This window comes from Amblyomma americanum, chromosome 1, assembly GCF_052857255.1.
Source record: "Amblyomma americanum isolate KBUSLIRL-KWMA chromosome 1, ASM5285725v1, whole genome shotgun sequence".
Lineage (NCBI taxonomy): Eukaryota > Metazoa > Arthropoda > Arachnida > Ixodida > Ixodidae > Amblyomma > Amblyomma americanum.
In genome coordinates this window covers 208,892,952-208,915,589 of record NC_135497.1, presented here as the reverse complement: position 1 = coordinate 208,915,589, position 22,638 = coordinate 208,892,952, and the positions used below count along the sequence as shown (strand labels likewise).

At 49.5% G+C, this 22,638-nt stretch overlaps 1 protein-coding gene across 1 annotated transcript in view; it reads left to right on the top strand.

Moving 5' to 3' along the window:
• LOC144114555 (histone-lysine N-methyltransferase SMYD3-like) overlaps positions 1–3,950 on the top strand; it is a 33,328-nt gene extending 29,378 nt beyond the window's left edge. Inside the window, exons 11-12 of the mRNA XM_077648374.1 lie at positions 868–976; positions 3,706–3,950. Coding sequence (XP_077504500.1) covers positions 868–976; positions 3,706–3,813 — 217 coding nt within the window. The 3' untranslated portion in view covers positions 3,814–3,950. The remainder of the gene's footprint in view (positions 1–867; positions 977–3,705) is intronic.
• Positions 3,951–22,638: the final 18,688 nt, after the last annotated feature.

Here is a 22,638-nt window from a genome sequence, read left to right as displayed (position 1 = left end):
CACAAAAACTGAATTTCTGTAACACTGCCATCCTCAAGTAAAAAAGCAACTATACCAACTGCACCACGGTCATTAGCCAGTGGAATACTGACGATTAGTTCATCGATGATTCTTAATGCCGCATATATTCATAATCCGACAGGAGCGGGTCGAGTCAGGCGGCAAGCTCGTACCGATTCGGTGACTTCGCGTTAACATTACTTGAAAGCAGCGAATTCAATCATTAGCAGCTGCTGCGGCGTTCAGGTCAGTGTGAGTGTGCGAGCGGGCTGTTCAAGATCGCGGCACGCTGCTGTTTGGACCCTAGGCGGTGCGCGAACGCGTTTCTCTTTGTGCTCTCAGACGCCGCTAATACGACCCATGATCTTGCCAGGCGGGTCAACATGCCGAGCATTTACATGAACCTATCCGGTTCTCCACCCGACAAAGAGTTCTCAACCCGACTTTGTCGAATTATGCTGTTATAAACTACCAAGTGAACAATGGCATTACAAGCGCTGCCCTTATGTGTGAGATTCAGAATTATATCATTACCACCCACAAACGCTACTTCAATGTTCCTGACCCGCCACGGTGGCTGCTGATCCCAAGGTCTCGGGTTCGATCCCGGCCGCGGCGGCCGCATATCGATGGAGGCGAAATGCAAGAGCGCCCGTGTTCTGAGAGATGTGAAGGCACCTTAAAGAACCCTGGCTGGCCTCAATTGCTCTGCAACCCTCAGAGCCCACGTCCCACATGTCACTTCGAAGTTTCAGCACACAATAATTATTTCTGCGGCCCATGTACTGTTTAGACGCTGCAGGCGAAATGCCGCATACAATGCAGACGTGACCTGACGGCGTATTTCCGTTTCCTTTTCCTGTGCAGGACTTGCTACGGTATGTACAGCCCCATCTACGGCCTTCACCTGCTGCACATCGGAAGGCTGTACAACGACTCCGGGAACAACGTCAGCGCAGAGAACTTCCTACAGATGGTATACCGGCCACCTCGGGCCATGCTGTTGCTTTTTGCGTGTTCTGCAGGAAATTCACATTAAATCAAACTTCACCTGTCTCGAATACCGGGAGGGGCAAACTCCAGAAATTCGTTGTAACGACCATATTGACAGAGCGAGTGGAGCTGAATACGAGTGCCAGAAATATTTATTCTGTTCGTGGCCGTATTACTTAAATGCTTCAGTGCCTGTAGCGCAGGAAAAATTGTCACCACCACCTCCGGCAGGTCAAATCTACTTTTGGTCAAGTTCTGCTTCCTGTAGTCCATTGTCTTTCACAAGCCGCGGCAACCGGAACATGTCATCGAACTTCGTAACTTCTTCCTTCCACTCTCGACTGCCTTTCTCTTTCTTGGTATGCGCTCTCTAGGGCCCATCAGCTAAGAGCAAAAATACAGGACGTTCAAAGGTAGATTTTCTGGACGTTTTAACACTAAACGAAATGCAGTACATGTAAACTGTATTTTCTTACGCAGGCTGAACGACCACGCACTCAGAGAGTATTATTGTCGTCGTCGACCTCCTCATTTACTAAAATAAAATATTAAACTTTTCAATCGCTGCAGCTAGCGCGCATATTTATGTTGGAAAATTAGAGGTGGTTGCATTCCTATGAACCAGACGGGCGTCCTTCGTGTTGTACAGCATTGGTCTCAAAGCCGTCCCGACACTAGCAACCACCGGTTCACTATGTGAGCAGCTGGTTTTTGTAACAGTATAAGTCAGTCTGCACTGATACAGTTAAATAGCATCAAACATGCGGAATTGGCAAAAAAAAAAACGTATTTCTTTAAGCATTTCCTAACCACGCCTTCAGCGTGGCGTGATGTCACATTCGAAGGGTAGAGTGCGTCGTCATGAAAATCTCAACCGAATGGCTCTATCCTTGGTACGAGGTTAATTGTCCTTGATTTATTATTTAAGCGAAAATTTCATCTTCGTGTTGGGGTTATAGAACAACCCACATGTGACGTCAGAGCCCGCGTTTTTGCGCGCCAACGCTGGCCGCCCCTCAAGAAAGTGAAGAGGACAGGGCTTCTATATGGGCAACGGCGACCGGCCGCAGCCTTGGCAGGCGGGAAGTAGCAAAATACGACGGAAAATTCGTATTGGGTGAGACTGCAGGGCCTAGAGGGCGTATCTACACATTATTTTGCGCTCATTTTGCGTGCTTCGAAACATTACTTTCCGGGGAAATCGCTCGTAATCCGCCCTGTCGTAATAAAGATTTTCTTACGATCGTCACAAAAATGTTTCACGGCCCTTGCAAAAAAACAAAAACAAAAACAGCGTAAATCTGAAGTACCCGTGCAGTCTGTCCGCATACTTGTTGCTCTCTACGACTGTTGACATCTTTGCGACCAGCAAGTTTTTCTCTCTGAGCCTTGTATATTTTTCGTCGAAAATATCAGCATTGAGAACTTGGTTAAACCAGATAATTTGCAGCTTGAAGCTGGAATTCATCTGAACGAGGAAAAATAAGCGCCCATGTGGTGACGTCACAAGCGGACGACGACGTGGTGATGACACGCGTACATAAATCGTCGACCTTAACGCCACCATTCAATCGCTTCTGACGTCACTATAAAAAAAGACAAAATAGGTCATTTAATTCACAGCCGTATGTTTTAAAGACAGAGAGAGATAATAATAATAATAATAATAATTGGTTTTTGGGGAAAGGAAATGGCGCAGTATCTGTCTCATATATCGTTGGACACCTGAACCGCGCCGAAAGGGAAGGGATTAAGGAGGGAATGAAAGAAGAAAGGAAGGAAGAGGTGCCATAGTGGAGGACTCCGGAATAATTTCGACCACCTGGGGATCTTTAACGTGCACTGACATCGCACAGCACACGGGCGCCTTAGCGCTTTTCCTCCATAAAAACGCAGCCGCCGCGGTCGGGTTCGAACCCAGGAACTCCGGATCAGTACTCGAGCGCCGTAACCACTGAGCCACCGCGGCGGGGACACAGAGAGAGATAAAGGCAGTTTTCGTGCATAACGAACAGGCAGAATAAATCAAGGGGTTGAGATATTCAACTGCATTGAAATAATGAAATAAAGTTCAGAAGACAAAGAGAAGGGGATAGTCGAGCAAGAAAGAGAATACGCACAACGGCGAATGTCTTGTAGCTTGATTTTAGTGCACTGTGTGCGTGCGTTTGAGCGTGTGTTTTTTTGTAGCGATAGCTACATTACGGTAGCATTTCGAGCCTTCAGCGTGACGACGGCGTGGTGGTGGCGGCGCCGCCGTCACGTGGTTGTTCACGTGGTGCGGAGCAGCTGCCGGTGGCGCGGCGCCATGGATGATCACGTGGTTCGTCACGTGGCCGACCACGGGGTGCGGAGCAGCTGCGGGTGCCGGCGGCGCGGCGCCGCCGGTAGCACCACAGCGAAACCGAGCTGCCACAGCTGTGCGCATGCGCCGTTTCAAGTGGGACGAAGATGAGGAAGGAACGCGCAGCGAAACGGAGCGGCGAAAGACTTACTTTGCAATTCAACTGTGCAAGTTCCATTCGGCCAGCTATAGCTATCGCGTCACTCCAGGTTTAACCAGAGCTAAACCACCGCCAATTTTTTTGTTTTGCTTATGGAAATGCGAAGAGAAATTAAATATTCATGAGTTGAGTTTGTAGCCCCTCTAAGCTATAAGCTTTTGTTTTTAAAAAAAACTTGCTTGATATTTGCATCTTTTCCCCTCAACAGGCAAGCTCAAGCCTCGCTGTTAGCCACGGCACCACGCATACAACTTACCGTGAGCTTCAGCGACTCAGGAAGTTGAACCGCAGAGCCATTCCCGGCGGCTGCAAGTGACTTTCTGCGTGCGACACGACGCCTTGCACCTCAAGTATCCTGCGCTGGGACATGGAGCATGGAAAACACGGGAAATGATATGTGTTTTTGCGAAACTGGACCAATTACGATGCCTGACGCAGCACTCTTCATTTAGTGAAGCCTTGTACTGACTGTTCTGTTGGTAGTTTCCAAATAAGATAGAACCTACCATCTTCGGTCGGCCTTTTTATTTTTGAAACAGACACACTCGCACATATAAACATACCAGCAGTCGGTATCATTAGGACATCTCAAGAATGTAAAAATCAGTATGCCTGCAAAAAGAAATAAATAAAACAGCACGCTGCATGTGATCGTTAAGAACTGCGGCAATTATGCGAGTATACAGACCAAAATTAAGCATGTAGCATGGTGCCAAAAAAAGATTGAAACGAGTGGTTGTCAAAGTGTGCTTCTGCGAGGTGTCTCTTTTCTGTCCTGATCTTCGAGGTCGACTGTAAGGGATCGATGATGCGCGGGGTCATTGGACCGGTCGCCCGGTCTCGGCGCCTCACTGCTGCAGCCTCCCTTTGAACCCCCTAGCGGCCTCCCCTACAAGGCCTGCAAGCAACCAGTACATGTTACTGGCGCAGTCAAGTAGGTCGGCAGGACGCGACAACTTTACTTCGACTCTGTCTCGAAGAGGACTGTAGGTCTTTTTCTTCCATTTTTGTTATGCTTGCAGGTGCGTTGGAAAGAGACAAAGCGAAATGTGGAATGGAGGAAACTTTTTATTCCTTCTATTCCTGCACGCCATTCGACGGTAATAATAAATAAATTGTTAAAGTATAAACATTTGTAGTGTATGTCGGCGTCAAGAGTAAATGTATGCATATAATGCGCTGCAGCAAAAGCGCGGTGGACTGCTCATAGATTGAGCTGCATTGGGATCGTTCGGTGAGGGGGATACCGAGACACCTCCTCTCTGGGCTGTTGCAAAGAGGTTTCCCTGCCGCTTGCACAAACACCGGGTACACGCAACAGCCCAGCGAACAATATGGCGACGCTTAGGGAGCGCTTATTGCAAAGGTCAATATTCTCCCGCAGTGAGCAGAGTTGCGCGAAGGTCTGTCATTATGTTTCAGGCTCTGCGAGAAAGCCGCCCTCGTATGGTAGGAGCCATGATTAGGGCATCGCCGGCGGCGTTCGATACTTGGCTTGCATTTTCGTTGGCGGCAAGGTATGGTGGATGAGAAGCAACAAGTTTTCCTTGTGCTGTTTAAATTCACAGCCACTGATGCAACGGTCCATAAAAACGGTGGCTGAGTGGTTACGGCGCTCGGCTGCCGGCCCGAAAGACGCGGGTTCGATCCCGGCCGCGGCGGTCGAATTTCGATGGAGGCGAAATTCGAGAGGCCCGTGTACTGTGCGATGTCAGTGCACGTTAAAGAACCCCAGTTGGTCGAAATTTCCGGAGCCCTTCACTACGGCGTGTCTCATAGCCTGAGCCATTTTGGGACGTTAAACACCCATAAACCATAAACCTTATGAATAAAAAACTACGTTGATCACATAAATCGTCCGAAAATCTTTGGTGATTCGCTCAGCGTTTTGTGGCATCCTGGCATGAACGGGATGGTGATGCATTAGATTAGGCATAATACAACACAGGCCATGCTAAACAGACACTTTTGGCATAGCGCTTACCGCTCTCAGCCAGTGTCAGCGCCTGTACCAGAGCGCACGGGCAGATGGCGCCAGGTGCCTGTCCACGGCGCCTCTTCGAAATGTGCGCATGCATGCAAATAACGAGCACTGCACCTACGAAGTCGGCTGAGCCGCAACTGGATGCTGGACTTACAGCTACCAGAGAGGAGCACCTTTCCTTGTGGCTTACGGACAACACTAATAGCAGGAGTCTGCTCATCTTTCTGGATGAGAAGAGTCTCCACGACCTACTTTAGCTTATAGATAGCCTCTGTTTATGCCACATGGCAAGAAAAAAAAAGCAATTAATTAGACCATTTGACTTCAGTGGGATCATGTGACCTGTGCTCCGCGAATAGTGCCATGAGCGGCGCGAGGAAAACCGTCGCGTAACACTGCTCCCCGCGAGAGCATATCGCGAGTACAGACCAGGTTCTTTGGCTGCTGGACATGCCCCGTCTTCGCCCCTTCTGTTCTTCGTACTGGGCGGCGTGAATGGTCTCCCTGGTAGCACTGGTAGCTTCCAAGGTTTTGTATGGCTTCCGTTCCTTGTAAACCGCTATGTACAGATGAAGACCTTAATAAAGAAACGTTTTCTTTCTCAATTTTCTCTCTTCTCTTCATCATTCGTAATGACGGACAACTTGCTTTATGGACGTTTTTGCGCGGAAACCAAAGTGTCAGTATTAACGAGGCACGATAGGTATATCGCTTATAACACGTAGCATGAGACGCTGCGGCGATGGCCGGAAAGATCACAAGGCATTAAAGAGTTTTTTCAGCATGCAAAAATGCTATGCACTGGGCACACGAAAGAACAGCATGCGTCAAAACAGCGCACAGAAAACAGCACAGAGACAAAACAGCACAGGGGGAAAACGGCACAGCGACAAAATAGCACAGGTAAAAACAGCATGGCGACAAAACAGCACGGGAAAAACAGCACGCCGGACAAAATGGCACAGCGATAAAACAGCACAGTGAAAAACAGCACGACAGAAGAGTGTGGTGAAAAACAGCACGGCGACAGAACAACTCATCGCTGTACGGTGCAGCGCTGCTGGAGGGGTGAACTATCATAGCTATAACCGCAAATAGTAAATCACAACACATGCGGCAGCGACCCTTGGAGTCAGCGAGTGCTCGTTTCGTTGCTCGTTTCTTTCTGTATTATGTAAGAAGAATCTGGGCAACTGAGAGATAAAATGGCCCGGGCATCAGCTCTGCGCTCAAATGTCCCGGGTCGTTTATTTTGCCTGATTTGCTAACTATGTATAATTTTCTTAGCTGCTTAGAAGCATTACGTGCCGCCGCACGCAACCGCTTCCTCTTTCAATCGGGAGCACGCATGGTGTCTCTGCCTTGATTTCGCTTTTTCACTTGTCATAGCCCTCGCGCGCTCTTCAGCGGCCATAGCTAACATTCGCGGCGATGACGACTTCAAAAGCATAGCGAGAGAGGCTACCAATCAGAACGGGTAGAGCGAGAGGCTGCTGCGATGGCCGAGTGCTCCATATGGCATCGAAAAGCTTAACGCGTCGCTGGTTCAAATTCAGATTGATGTAGTATCATCTTTATGCTTCATACACTTATGACGCCACTGCTTTCTTGCTGTAAAGGGGGTGGGAACTTTGTCAAGCGTTAATAGCTTTTATTACCACCCCCGCCTTCAAAGTACGGTGCTGGAATAAAATAATTACTATTATTATTATTATTAACCGGCATAAAAAAGCCAGTATTTGAGATCGCAATATTGCCCTACCGCGTTCCCCACTAAGTCTGAAACGAGTACGGGCTAACTCCAAAGGTCGCTGCCGCATGTGTTGTGATTTACGATTTGCGGTTATGGCTATGATAGTTCACCCTCCAGCAACGCGGCACCGCACAGCGATGTGCTGTTTTGTCGTCGTGCTATTATTCCCCGCGCTCTTATGTCGTCGTGCTGTTGTTTCGCTGTGCTGTTTTGTCGCTGTGCTGTTTTGTCCGTCGTGGTGTTTTGACGCGTGCCGTTTTTTCCCTGTGCTGTTTTGCCAATATACTGTTTTTCCTTGTGCCGTTTTGTCGCTGTGCTGTTTTCTGTGCGTTGTTTTGACGCATGCTGTTTTATCGTGTCCTGTTCTTTCATGGCGCCCGCCACGACATCCACTACTTGTCCACTCCTTCCCACTACTTATCCCAGAGCTGGGCTGGGATAAGTAGAAAATACAGAATTTTGAAGATCAACAGGATAGAAAATGGATAAATAAAAACAGCTTGAAAGCATAGCAGAGCCGCTCGATTTATAATGTCTAGATATAAGAGTACTGATTCTGGAATATTTAAACCAAATATTTATTTGGCTATGAATATTTAATAAATATTTGGCAATGGATATTTAAGCCAAACTCCGAACATAACGTATTAATATGTACGGTAATTCTTACTTTCCAACGGCGACAGTAGAATGGAAATATTTCCCAGCATCTTTCTAACGATGTTAACATCATTTAAAAAAGCTATTTCCGCTTAACACTAACATGTTTTTTCGAAGCTTTATCTACGCCTTTCCGTAAGGGGATTGTGAGTCGTCTTAGGTGTACATCGGAAATGTAGCATTGTTTCTTTTTTGTCTGATTTAACTGCGCTTCCGTTTCAAAGCGTCCGTTTAATCAAAGCTCCGTTCCAAAGCGTTTCAAACGCTTCCGTTTCATTAGCAATGCGTCTTTAAAATAAACATTCAAAGAAATTTATACTAATTACGTTGCAAGAAACGTGATTGTGTCGATGAAGATGAACATCGAATTTTTTGTATAATTGCAAGTGAACATGTTACTTTTCACATGTCCCACCACTGTGACGGCCCCATAGCCAAGAGTATTGGTAATTAAAGAAATAAATAGAAATACAGATATTCAGAATCTTCGATGGTCTATTCCACTGGCTAATGACCACAGTGCAGTTGGTCGAGTTGCTTTTTTATTAGAAGTTAATTTGCACCGTTACAGGAACTGAAATCAAAGTTTCTTGTGAGTCTGTTCATTATACGTAGCGCAGTGAGGTCGTGAGAAAGAAGAGACGAGGACAAACAGAGAAACAACCAATAGGACGTATGCTGAAACCTGGATGGGACATATCAAACTTGATATATTTACACGCCTGAAAAGAAGCAAGGAGCAGCTATAGTGCCAAGTTTGTTCCCCTCGCCAAAGCACAAGGTTTTCAGTTGCGTTCTGATGTGACCTGGGAGCGAGTTTCATTGAATCCTTGCAGACTCCCCTCACGACCTCCATGGCCTGGAGCGTGTTCCCGATGGCCTCTGCGTACGTAGCCAGCCTAGCGTCGCTCTGAAAGCCCAGCAAGAGGGATTCCACATTGGTGACGTCCTAGTGCCACCATATGCGTCCTAACTAAGGAAGACTGCTGGCGGAACGGGCCTTACCAATACTTCTCATTGTAACGAAATATCCATGTGCCAGAGCTACCTGTTTAGGCAAAAAATGATAGGCCTGAACTATCTCCTCGAACGCGTTCTGCTACTTTTACGAACATAAAGCTTATGGCGGCGATTTGTCTTATGGCGAAATGTGAAATTAAGGGTCATTTTGTTGTCAATGTCGTGAGTAAACGGTAAGAAAGAATAATGCGCCGATTGGGGGCTATTTAATAAAAAGAACAAGAACAAGTGCACCTTGGACAAGTCACGCGTTTGCGCTACAAAGGGGGACAAGGTAGCAAGCACCTCGTAGGTCACATTTTCTTAGAGTTGCATATTTTCTCATCTCTGTCCCCTTCAGGCAGCTCATTCGAGTAGCTTACTGAAGTCTATTGATGCCAAGGTTACGCCAGTTCCCGAACACGTTCACCTCGATGCGAGTGTCCCGAGCGGCGTAGTGTATAAGCTGTCCTTCTGGAACTCCCAACCAGGCGATAAGCTGCGGGCTGAATTGGACCGCCCAGCCTGCTATCTGCCGCTCTACGCTATTTTCCCTGGATCTCGAGCTTGTCCGTCTGCGACTCGCCCGCAGCCATGCCGATGGTGTTGGTTGTCTGGACCGCCGGAGGCCGTGAGTGTGGCGACATCTGCGGCCGTCGTGTGGTCGGTGGGAGTCACGGGGCAGGTCCCTCTGCCGTTGGCCTTGCGCCCCAGCCATAATTCGCGGTGCCGACCGCTGCGATGGTGTCGGTGACGGTGGAAGCAGCGGCAGCGGCAGGGGCGGCTGCGGCGGCGGTGGCGGCGGAGGTGGTGTCGTAGCACAGCTGTTGCCCCGCTGGGACAACACCTTGGTTCCTTGGGAAGGTGCAGCCACGGGCAGCGCCGAAGCTCACCTGGAGGCATCTGCCTCGTCCCCGGCATGCCCGCACCGCAGCAGCCGTAAGCTTGCAGGGGGCATTTTGAAACGAGGCCGGCAGAAATGAGCTGCGCTGGCGCAAAAAATGCTGCCGTCCTGTCTGATCCCTGTTCTTCTTCTGACCCCGTGCACGCGCGTGGCGCTGCGCGTGGATAGGCCAAAAGTGAACGCGCTCAAAGGCTGCGGCCATGCCTCCAAATGCCGAGAAAGAAGTGAAATGTCCTTGCCTCCGCAAGAATCCTTTGCTAATTGAATCCAAAATTTCCGCGTTTAAGAATCTCAGCAATGTTCATGTATTCAGTTATTTTATCTTCTCTGCCTTTTTATCTTTGTGCTTTCTTTTTTGATTAATTTCGTTTTCCTTTTTAATTAACTATAATTAGCTTAGCACCAGTTTGCTCTCTTCACTTGTCCTTCCTCACTGAACCTTGGCCAATCCGCCGTCATCTGCATGTGTCAAGCCACTAAGGCAAAAACCAATATTTATTAATACTGACCAGTTAGTCCTTCGAGGTTCCTCTGCCAGAATGGCATTTGAATTGGAAAAGTTTTGAGAGTTTGGTTAGTTCGTTGACTGTGACTAGTATGAGTGGGCCCCTACACAATGCTGAAGTACAGAGGTTGTGAATTCAACTAAATAAGCCAGAACGGGTCGCGTATTTTCATTTCAACTACTTTCCTTCAACTGATTTTTGAGCCCGAAATGCTTTTAGCTCCGATTCTCGGCAAACCAAATGCAACATTGTGCTTAAGCCATAGCGAATCATAGGCCGTGCGTGAAGCATAACGTTAATCAGAAGGTATTCGAAACTTCTGGCGGTTCGAATGGTATCCATCAGAAAAAAAAAATTGGGTAGATTTTCAGAAGCGGGATATTAACAGGGCACTTGATCATCCTGAGACAACTCAAGCATCAAAGCACTCGGCCACCGCCACAGCTTTTTACCTGATTGCACGGGAAACTACTCCCTATCCGAACCACCTCGTGCCTCTCTTAACGGGATGGTACTAGAGCAATAACATCGGGAATATATTCCTGATTGGTAGAGAGAGTACTACGTTAACTTGGGGAGGCGAATGCTCGTGTGCCTTCCATTGGATGTCAAGCACTCGGCCACCTCCACAGCTTTTTATCTGATTGCACGGGAAGCTACTCCCTATCCGAACCAGCTCGTGCCTCTTTTAACGGGGTGGTACTAAAGCGATAACATCGGGAATATATTCCTGATTGGTAGAGAGGGTACTACGTTAACTTGGGGAGGCGAATACTCGTGTACCTTCCATTGGATGTCATATGGGATTTTACGAACGCGACCCACTCTTCCACTTTAATACACCCACTGACCCCCACCCCCCTTCCCTGCGGCGGCAATCAAGTGTGCATATCGCTCACGTGTTTCTCTTAATACTACCCCCACCTTCTACTCAGCCACCCTATGCACCGACGACAATCAACCTTCAAGCGGGGGAACATACAGCAATGCATTTTGTACTTATACTGTTAGCGTGACATGTAAACCGCTATTTGTCACGGCAAGCTGGCTACCCTGCTGTCCCGATGGGCGTCAATGTCGGCTCTGCAGTAACCTGCTGCATCGTCATCACGTGACTTCATCTACATTATAAAACAAGCATTGACAGCTTTCGGCAACACTTGGTAGTAGCGACAAGCACGCAAGCGTGCACAACGCTGATATATTTCTGCTCTGACTGCAGGTTAGTGAAAGAACCTCAAAGTACCCAGAATGACACGCGATATCCGTCACGTATCACGTCGCGTTGAACGCCTCAGGCGCATGAAATCGTTTATCAGACCTTGAAAGTGATATCAAGTTTCGCAGGCCAAAGGAAGAACTGCGAGTAATTACGAAATCGGCACAAGGTCGTTTTTTCAATATCCAGTTAGGAAATATTCTAAAAACAAATCCTCGCAAATTTTGGTGCTCTGTCTTCCCAACAGAGTCTACATCGGTGTCTATCATCGTCAATGATCAAACAACTAATGATGCGTTAATAAAGGCTGACGCTAGCTCTTAATGCCTATTTTAAATCTCTCTTTTCATCAGACAGCCACGAAGTTTTATCCTTTGGCCCTCCTATTGTAGCAACCCCGATTACTGATATCATGAATAATCAGCATGGTGTACTGAACTTAGACACAAAAAATCGACCGGTCCCAATGTTATACCTAATTATTTTTTCGTTCGTTGTTCATTGTGGTCCGCTCGATATCTAACCATCATCTTTCAAAAGCCCCTCAATACCGGCATTGTTCCATTCTCGTGGAAGCTGGCCAAAGTACATCCATTATTTAAATCTGGTAATGAACAGCTCTTACCTAATTACAGACTTATTTCATTAGAATCATATTCATGTAAGATGCTGGAGCACATAATTCACAAACGTATAATGGAATTTCTGGAATCTAATAACATGCTTTTCAACTTTCAGCATGGTTTTAGGAAAGGTTTCAGCACCTTAACACAAATAGTTGAATTCTCACATGACATTCTCTGCGCCCTTGATATCGGCACCCAGGTCGACGTTGTATTGATAGATTTTTCCAAGGCTTTCGATACTGTACCGCACTCTAATCTCTTAAGCTTGCATGATCTTGAAAGTTCGCTCTTGGTTAGCTGTATTTCCAGTTTCCTTTCTCATCGGTTACAATTCGAATGTTATAATTCAACTAACTCTTATTCCGTTGACGTGTCATCTGGTGTACCCCAAGGGTCCGTTCTTGGTCCTTTACTATTTTTACTATACATTAATGACTTACCTCGAAATGTCACTTCACACATACGCCTTCATGCGGACGACTGTGTTTTGTATCTCGTGATTAACACACCAGAAGATCATCTTGAACTAAATTCCTTATTTGTCAGCTTCTGTACCTGATGCAACACTTGGCAAATGACAATAAATTTTACTAAAACTTTGATATCATTTTTTTTTATTTGTGCCCCTTCTTGATTGATCAATTACGCTTTCAACGACTTATCCTTGCACAGGGTGTCGGAGTACAAGCATCTTGTCGTCATATTTTCTACTAACATGTCCTGGTTAAAACATTAATTTCAATTGCACTAAAGCAATAGGTAAGCTCGGGTATTTGAGGCGCAATTTCAACAATTCCCCAGAGGAACCTATGTTAATAATTTATTAAACTAGAATTCGCCCAATCCTAGATTATGTTTCTCCTGTCTGGAACCCTCATAAGCTGTGCGACATTAACTCCATTGGGAGCATACAACGAAAATCTTTTAGGTTCATATTGTCACGTAGTGGTGACGGCAGTTGAAGCAGCGATGAAGACGGACGAAAGACTCTTCTAAAAGAAAATTGTTTATTGGGCTGACTTGCACCCAAAATGGACTGAATCACTCGGCGGCGGCGAAGCGACAAGCGTGCTCGGCGGTCGTCGAACAGAATCCCCGCCGCTATCGGCCGTGCTCAATTTAAAGCTGATAGCGAACTTTCGAGATAAAGCGTGCAAAGTTACTAGAACATTCCGGAACAACGTAGAATCAGCTCTGCCTGGCTACGATCAATCGAGATAAATCTACTCGCGTCTTGCGTCGCAAAGAAAGCGATAAGGTGGTGTGGCGGCAGATTTGAAAAACGAACAAACACTGCAAATATTCCCGGCATTACTCCACTCTCAAAGAAGTATCGACCCGATGCATTAAAACAAATAATGCGACTAGTAAGAGAAAAAAACGGATTTTGCGAAAATAGAGCATGGAAATGCAGCGGCCTTTAGCGCGCATAATACGGCTTCAGACGGACTACATGGACAACTTCTGGTCGTACGCGGCGTCGCTGGGATGCAGTCATTGCGTCAAGGATGACTTCATAATCCAGTTCACCTAGCCGACGAAGAACCTTGTACGGGCCGAAATAGTGGCGCAAAAGCTTTTCACTCAATCCACGGCGGCGAATGGGCGTCCACAGCCAGACTTGGTCTCCTGGCTTTATTCCGCGTTGCGTCTTCGTAGGTTGTAGCGTCTGGCGTCGGACCGCTGCTGATCTTTGATCCGTAATCGGGCAAGCCTTCGAGCTTCTTCTGCGCGTTGAAGGTAGGCGGCAACGTCGACGTTCCCTTCTTCTGTAACGTTGGGCAGCATGGCGTCTAGCGTGGTCGTGGCCTCCCTGCCATGGGCGAGTCTAAAAGTCGTCATTTGGGTGGTCTCCTGCACTGCGGTGTTGTAGGCGAAGACGACGTAAGGCAGGATGACATCCCAGGTTTTGTGTTCGGCATCTACATACATGGCGAGCATATCGGCGACGGTTTTGTTCCGGCGCTCGGTCAATCCGTTGGTCTGCGGATGGTATGCAGTTGTCCTCCGGTGGCTGGTTTGGCTGTAGCGCAGGATGGTTTGCGTTAGTTCCTCCGTGAATGCTGTTCCTCTGTCCGTGATAAGCACATAAGGAACCAAGTCGGAGAAATGCTTCGCGACGACGTCATCCAGCCTTCAAACAGTCCATGGGCGGCACCGGTTGTTCTAGTGAGAAAGAAAGACGGCACACTTCGATTCTGCGTGGATTACCGCCGCTTGAACAACATAGCAAAGAAGGACGTCTACCCCCTCCCCCGCATCGACGACACACTGGACCGCCTCTGCAATGCCAAATATTTCTCATAGATGGACCTCAAGAGTGGCTACTGGCAAATTGAGGTCGACGAAAGAGATCGCGAGAAGACAGCATTCATCACTCCGGATGGGCTGTTTGAGTTCAGGTGATGCCATTTGGTCTTTGTTCCGCACCAGCGACGTTTCAGCGAGTAATGGATACAGTGCAGGCAGGCCTGAAGTGGAAAATTTGTGTGGTATATTTAGATGACGTCGTGGTCTCCCCAGCCCCCGCAGTTTCCCCAGCCCCCGCAGGAGAAACTAAAGGCAGCAACCTCTGGAGGTGAGGTTGCTCAAGAGCGAAACGCCGAAGATCCTCCACCGACCACGCCCCATGAAGACGCTGCACCCGCGACAACGCATGAAGAACCGGCACTCGCTGCACCGACGCCGCACACAATGAGAACCCCGACCACGACGCAGGCTGCCTTGAAAACGACGCCGCCACCCAGAAGAGCTTCGACCACACGTCCCACCCGCGACTCGCATACGCGACGAAGCCGTGACCCGACGCCGAGAGCGACATGCAATGCAAGAGCCAGGACCTCCGACTTAGAAGTGACTATCGACGGCCGGAAAGTTACCGCTCTAGTCGACACAGGAGCCGATTACTCGGTGATGAATGCAACATTCGCTGCGCAGCTGAGAAAAGTCACAACGGCTTGGTACGGCCCACAAATTCGCACCGCAGGGGGCCACCTCATTACGCCATCAGGACGATGCACAGCGCGAGTGACTGTCAAAGGACATACCTATCCTACGACCTTTGTTGTGCTACCGCAATGCTCCCGCGAAGTTATCTTGGGTATGGATTTCCTTAACGAGCATCAGGCGATCATCGACCTCCGGTCCAAGCAGATCACGTTTTCGACGGACAAAGCCATCGCTTCGATGAAAACTGGAGAAAATCACGTTGCCCTAAGTGTCCTGGAGGAAGAAGTGAGCGTCCCACCCCGATCAAGCGTTATCGTGACCGTGGGCGCCACGAAAGCCATTAACGCTAAAGCCATCATCGAGGGGAACATGCAGTTGCTTCTAGACCGAGGAATCAGCATCGCAAGAGGCATCGCACATTTCCGCAATGGTCATGCCGAAGTACTGCTGACTAACTTCAGCGAAGAATACCGGCACATTAAGAGGAACGACGGTTGCTTTTTTCGACTAAATATGTGACGTACGAGACTCCTTCGCCCTCTCCGACCCCTCCGCAGAAGATTCGCCTGACCAAGAGAACTCGCCCACTTTCGACATCAACTCAGCCCTGCACCGGAACAGACAAGACCAGATCCGCAATCTGCTTCAAAGCTACAGTGAGTGTTTTTCGACATCGCCGAAGGTGCGACAGACGCCTAATGCCAAACATCGCATTATAACGGATCAGCAGGTCCGACCTCTCCGTCAAAGCCCCTACCGTGTGTCACCGCGAAAAACGAACGAACACTGCAAATATTCGCGGCAATATATCGTCGTTATAACATTTTTCACCCTCTCGTGCCTTATCTTCTCTGAACCCAACCCCTTTATCAGTACGCCGTCACATGCAGTCATTGAAGTTTCTGCATGACAGCGTCGATTTTTGTAATCCTGTCTCACATCCCATATATATTCCTTCAGATATTCCTCGGTCAAGTTGGAGTCACAGCCCTAATATTAAGCCTTTCTTTGCTCGATGTAATAAATTTATAGCTTTTACCCTCGTACTAATGAATTCTGGAACTTAATTCCCGAAAAAATTAGGTCACTGCCATTAAACGATTTCCTCTTAAAAGTTAACTACACCTGATTTTAGGTATTTTCTTGTTGTTACAGTGTATTGACTCATTGTCGTTCCTCTATTGTATCTCAGTGTTGCTGTTATTTTTAGTTTCATTTGTCTCATCTGCCTTATTTCTCGTGAAGTTTTAAATATTTTTGTTTACTTGTTTTCTGTATGACTTCTTTTTGTGTAACCTATTCCTGCAATAGCCACATAAAGGGGCTGAAGTATGTATAAATAAAACAATTAAACAAACCGATTTTACCTTTCCTCTTGTGTACTTGACTTGTCGCTGCTGTCAAGCTTACTGCAGTATCTTGGAGCTATTTAGCGTTTTTTTTCCTCGTTTGAGTTTGCCTATCATAAAAGCGTCCACGCATTAGGATGTCGAAGGATGTACCTGAAGTCAGAGAAGAAATGAAGGCTGAGCTGGCAAACATGAAAGATGAAACAAAACTAGAAGTCAAAACTTTTCGCGAATCCACTGGATAGGAAGTAAGCAGTGAATTACGTGAGATTAAGAGTGAACAGGCTGGCTTGCGTAAAAGCACTTAATTTGCCCGTGGCGACTTCAGAGGTCTTACAAAAAAAGGTAGATGGAGCAACTACCAAAGTCAGGTAGCTTGCTGGCGGACACAAAATGCTTCGCAAGATGCGTGAGGATTTGGAAACCACAATTTGGAACGTTGAAAGACGGCTTCGTCACTCTGAACAATATTCTGTGCGAGCCAATCATGATATTAGAGGAGTTCCGAAACATCAAAAGAGTCCACTGTTTTTATACTTTCAAAAATTGGCATTGCATTAAGTGAACCAGATTTGTAATTGGACCAAGAAGCATACCATCGTCTACCCAAAAAGAATTGAGATACACCCAACATTTTTGTGCAGTTCCGGCCTCGGGCAAAGCGCGACACTGTACCCAGGAAGGCGAAAATTAAGAAAATGCGCCTGACTTGAAATGAAGTTGAATTTAACGACCTAGGGGTTCAACACTGCTGCTGACCACAGCAATGTTGTTGTTAGCCTATCAAAAGACGGCACATACCCACACTGGGGGATCTGCCAAGAATCGGGTGGCTATTCACCTGCACTCAGTTAAAAAAAGAAAAACACACGGGAACTCAGCACCGGTGGATTCTACCTCATGAACAGAAAAAGCCTGCGCGTTTTCAACAGGAAACGCAGGAAGTGCACAGCAACGCCAGCTTCAAGAATACTCGTCGCGATGTGCTTGCGGACTATAGGGCGCTGGGCATAGTACCAGACTCCCTCAAGACGCTATTGTGGCCGCATGGCAGTGCGTGCACCCGTGTGTGAACCTTGTTGAGCCTCTGTGCGTTCCTCTAACAAACGGGCTTTACGACCTGTCTGTTCTCCGCCAGGTAGCTACACGCAGTGACCGAACGCTCCGCGAGTTCCACCTTGGACGATTAACATCTGGACGCCCCACTCCAGTTGTAGTCAACATGTGTGCGCGCGTGTTTCTATTGCTCCATCATGAACTAGTCACGCGCACAACCTGAACACATTTCTTAATGTTTAAATAGTTTGTGTATATTACCTCTCCCCCTGACCTCTTTCATTTCATTCCTCCATTCTGCCTGCTATCCTTTATTTCCGCTGCCCCAGCTCAGGTGCCTCAGTATAGATGGCAGAGGCAGGGGCTAGCAAAAATCTTTTCCTTCCTTTTTATTATCGTTTTAATAAAAACCACTTACTAGTACTGCTAAGGAGGCGCCACGCGGCAACGTTTTCTTTCTCTTTATTTGATGTTAGGACGCAAGATGACGATGTAACTCCGTTGCCGCAGTGTTGTGCTGGCGCAACACCCTTCCAGACGGCTTCTGTTCGAATGCCGTGCAGTTCGCAGAGTGCTGAGACTCGATGCAGTATAGCTCTGAGCTACGAAAAATTGAGGAATGGAAACGGTGAAGTATTTCTCTCACTTCTCGGTGGAACAACCCGCTTTCAAACCACAGTCCGTTCGAAAATAGAAGCGCTGCTACCGCCGTAGCGCTCTGCTACAATAAGGTGGTGGCAACAATTTTTTTGTCACAAAATGGAAGGGATTAGTTGGGGCTGGGGCGAGGCAGTGTGGCTTCTAGTAGGGGGCGACCTCTTGAACTCGCATGTTGAGGGCTAGCTGCCTTGTTTTTCTTGAACTGGCCATGAGCTTGTCCCATTCCTCCGCTGAGGAAGCTGGTAAGAGTGTCGTCGCAGAGGGTTTGCTATCGCATTCGGGCAGTGAGCGCGCCCTCCGACCCGAATTTCACGAGGGACGTGTTGATCTCATTTCACGACATCACCCATCACTTTCGGCTGGAGAGGCGCGCATATCCCCCTCCCCACAGATCGTTAACAAAAGCACAGGAAGTTACCTGGCGCCGACTGCAAACACGCTTCCTTCTGAATCCGACAGTGCTCACCCTCACGTACCCTGGCCAGTACGACCCAAACTGCCATAAATGAGGTGAAAGGGCCACATACAGCTTTATGTGGAACTGAGCAAGTTATCCGCCTCCGGCGGAGCTGATATAGCTCCCTTCTCCCGAGCGGTGGGAGGCCGTGCTGGTCAGCTCAGACCCCAAGATTCAAGCACGGGCAATCGAGCGGGCCAGTGAGGTCGCCGCCAGCCATGGGCTAACGGCCATCTAGTAAGGGTCTCCTGCAACCTGCTCTCGACGCAATAAATGTTTTACAACCCATTCCATGAGCCGCTGCGGTGACTCAGAGGCGACGGCGGTCGGCTGCTGACCCGAAAGACGCGGGTTCAGTCCCGGCCGCTGCGGCGGAATTGCGATGGAGGCGAAACTCTACAGGCCCGTGTCCTGTGTGATGTCAGTGCACGTTAAAGATCCCCAGGTGGTCGAACATCTGTCCCATCTCTCTTATGTAGTGTGTGGGCAAGCTCATGGAGCGCGTTCTCCAGACCTGGCTCAGCTGGTATTTGTAGAACAACCTTATGCCTTCGTGCATGTTTGGTTTCCGCCCTGGCTTGTCCACCCAGGACGTCGTTCTACAGCTCAAGCAACACATCCTTGAGTCCTCCGCGGGCGACACCAAGGCTATCCTTGGCGTCGACCTAATAAAAGCTTTCGATAACGTTACCCACGCAGCCATCCTAGAGGGCCTCCACGCCCTAGGCGTAGGCCCGCGGATGTAAAATTACGTCCGCGATTTCCTCTCCGAACGAACAGCCACTCACCATGGGCGACCACCGGTTGTCCGGTGTCTCACTGGGAGCACGGGGAACCCCTCAGGGTTCTGTACTGTCTCCTATCCTCTTTAATATAGCCCTTCTCCAACTCCCCCACAAACTCGCTTAAATACCCGACATACATTTCAGCCGCTATGCTGGCGACATCTCTATCTGGGCTAATCGAGGCAGTGATGCGGACATGGAACACAACCTACAGTCGGCCCTCAACATCATCGACTCATACGCTCGCGCGCGCGGCCTAGCCTGCTACCCTTCTAAATCAGAACTCTTCTTCTACCACCCCAGGCCGCACAACCCCGCCAACCCTCCCATCTCACTCACTCTAGGAAACCACCCCATTCCCGTGGTCTCCAAGATTCGCATCCTGGGCCTCGTCCTTCACTCCCACGGCGCGCATGGCAACGCCATCCAAACTCTCCAGAACCAAGCCCAGCAGAGCCGCCGCGGTGGCTGATTGGTTATGGCGCTCGGCTGCTGGCCCGAAAGACGCGGGTTCGATCCCGGCCGCGGCAGTCGAATTTCGATGAAGGCGAAATTCTAGAGGCCCGTGTACTGTGCGATGTCAGTGCACATTAAAGAACCCCAGGTGGTCGAAATTTCCGAAGCCCTTTACTACGGCGTCTCTCATAGCCTGAGTCGCTTTGGGACGTTAAACCCCCATGAAACCAAACCAAACCAAACCAAGCCTAGCAAGCCACCCGTCTCACTTTGCGCGTGGCGAACCGGCGCGCGGGTCTGCGAGAGCGGAATACTCTCCGCCTCCCCCTAGCTTATATGACGAGCCGCATGCGTACTCATTACCCTACCTCCCCCTAAAGCAGAAGGAGCGGGATCGCATCAACGCGCTCCTCAGGAGCTGCACGAAGGTTGCCCTCCGCCTACCCCCCCAGCACCTCTACTACACGGCTCCTCAACCTCGGTACCCACAACACGTTTGAGGAGCTTGCAGAAGCCACCCTAACAGCACAGCTGACTCGCCTGTCGAGTACCGCGGCAGGCCGCACTCTACTCTGTCAGCTAGGCATCACCCCGATCACCAATCCTACCGAGGGGGTTCCCCTACCTCCATACCTACGCTCCCATCTCATCATCCTTCCAATCCCTAAGAAAATGCACCCCGAGCACGACGGAGAACGCAGGACAGCCCGCGCCAAAGCCCTGCACAAGCTCTACGGCAACAGTCCCGAGGTAGCCTACGTGGACGCGGAAGCGTATACTCGTCGGGCTCCCGCATGGTGCTCGCCGTCGCTAATTCTCAGGTACGACTAATCGCATCAGGATTCGTCACCACAGACTCATCGGAAATTACAAAGGTAGCGGCCATTGTACTCGCTCTTGCCTCCACCTCTGCCACCAAAATTATCTCCGACTCAAAATCCGCCCTATCCAATTTCGCCAAAGGCCTGATATCCCACACTGCGACTCGGCTTCTATGCTTCTGGCACCCCACCCACCCCGTAACCCTTATCTGGACCCCCGCACACGCAGGCCTCCCGGGTAACGAAGAGGTCCACTCCCTAGCCCGAGGTCTCACTTTACGGGCCGGAGTTGGACCTCCTCCGCCATCCCGGGAGCGTCTGCTTACGTTCAAAGATATTATTGCCTACTACCGAGATACCCGGCGCGTTTACGCACCGCCGGCTCCCTCCCTAACCTTAACCCAGGCCTCCCACTGGCGCCGACTCCAGACCCGAACTGCTCCCTACCATATTCTCCTTCATGCCCGCTATCCCGATCAATTCCTTTCTTCTTGTAAGCTTTACGGGAAACCGGGAGACTTCCTTCATATCTTGCCTTCCCAAGCCCTCCATCCCCCACCATGGCGGAGTCATACTGGGAGACTCTCCCGGCCAGCTCCGCTGCTGCTGACCAGCGCCGGATAATTACCGACGCCCTGAAGCGGATAGCCCTCCAAGGGCTGTCCTTTGCCCTGTAAGGACAGCCCCCTAAGGGTTGCCTCGTGCCATGTTAGGGGGTTTGTCCCTCTCTGGATTTGGCAATAAATGTTTCCACCACTACCACCCCAGGTGGTCGAAATCATTCCGGAGCCCTACACTCCGGCACCTCTTCCTCCAGCTAGGCCTACACAACACGATAAGTGAGCTTATCGAGGCCCACCGACAGACACAATACATACGTCTCGCGAGAACCACCACCGGCAGACACATCCTACACACCCTCCGCATCAGGATACCAGCGACGTATGCCACACAGCTCCCGGTCCCCCACCACATTCACCGCGAACTACTTATTAAACCTCTCCCTAAAAATATGCACCCCACCTACCACGAACCCCGCCGCAGAGCTCGCGCACGGGCGCTCCACAAACACTATGGCATGAAACCGGAGGCCGTTTGGGTGGATGCCGCATGCACGGGCGAGGACGCGGTTGTAGCCATCACGAACCCCTCCGTACAACCGATTGCTACCCATCACATACCTCCCACTGCCACTTCGGAGGAGGCATAAGAGGCGCTATTGCCCTAGCCATCACGCGCATGGAGACCCGGTATATACTATCGGACTAAAACTTCCATACTGAATTTCGCCCGCGGGAGAGTTCACGTCACTGCATTTCGCGTATTGAACTCCCTCGCCGCACACCCGCCCCGCCACATGGAGCTGATATGGGTGCCTACCCACTCCGGGAATCCCGGAAACGAGGCTGCTAACGCTTTAGCCCGAGGTTCTCTCAACCGGGCACCGGCGGCCTCCGATCTGGGGTTCTCACGGGAGCGCATGCATTCCTTCAGTGAACTGACGCAGGCCTGCAAAGCCGAGCGTCGGCTGTACCCCCCACCCAATCCCTCCCTCGAGAATTATCATCAGACCTTTTGGAGGCGGCTCCAAACACGCACTTTACCCTCCACTTATATACGCTCGCGCTATCACCAAGTCCACACAAACCCCTCCTGTACCCTCTGCTACCACCCCAAAGCCACTCTCGATCATATCCTTTCCTCTGCCCGGCGGATCCTCCCCCGCGTGGCCTGGAGCACCGTACCACTTGGCAGGCTTGGGAGACCCTACTGCGCTCCGAGGGCCCGGCCAAGCAAGCCATCTCCACAGGCCGTGCTGCCAGCGTTATGAGCCTCCGGGACATCAACGTTTGAGTGCAGTGGGGCCGTGCGGGGGCCCAAGGACCTGCGCGTCCTAAACTCCCCTGTATGCAATAAAGTTTCCACCACAACCACCTTCTCAACCTATCCTCTCTTC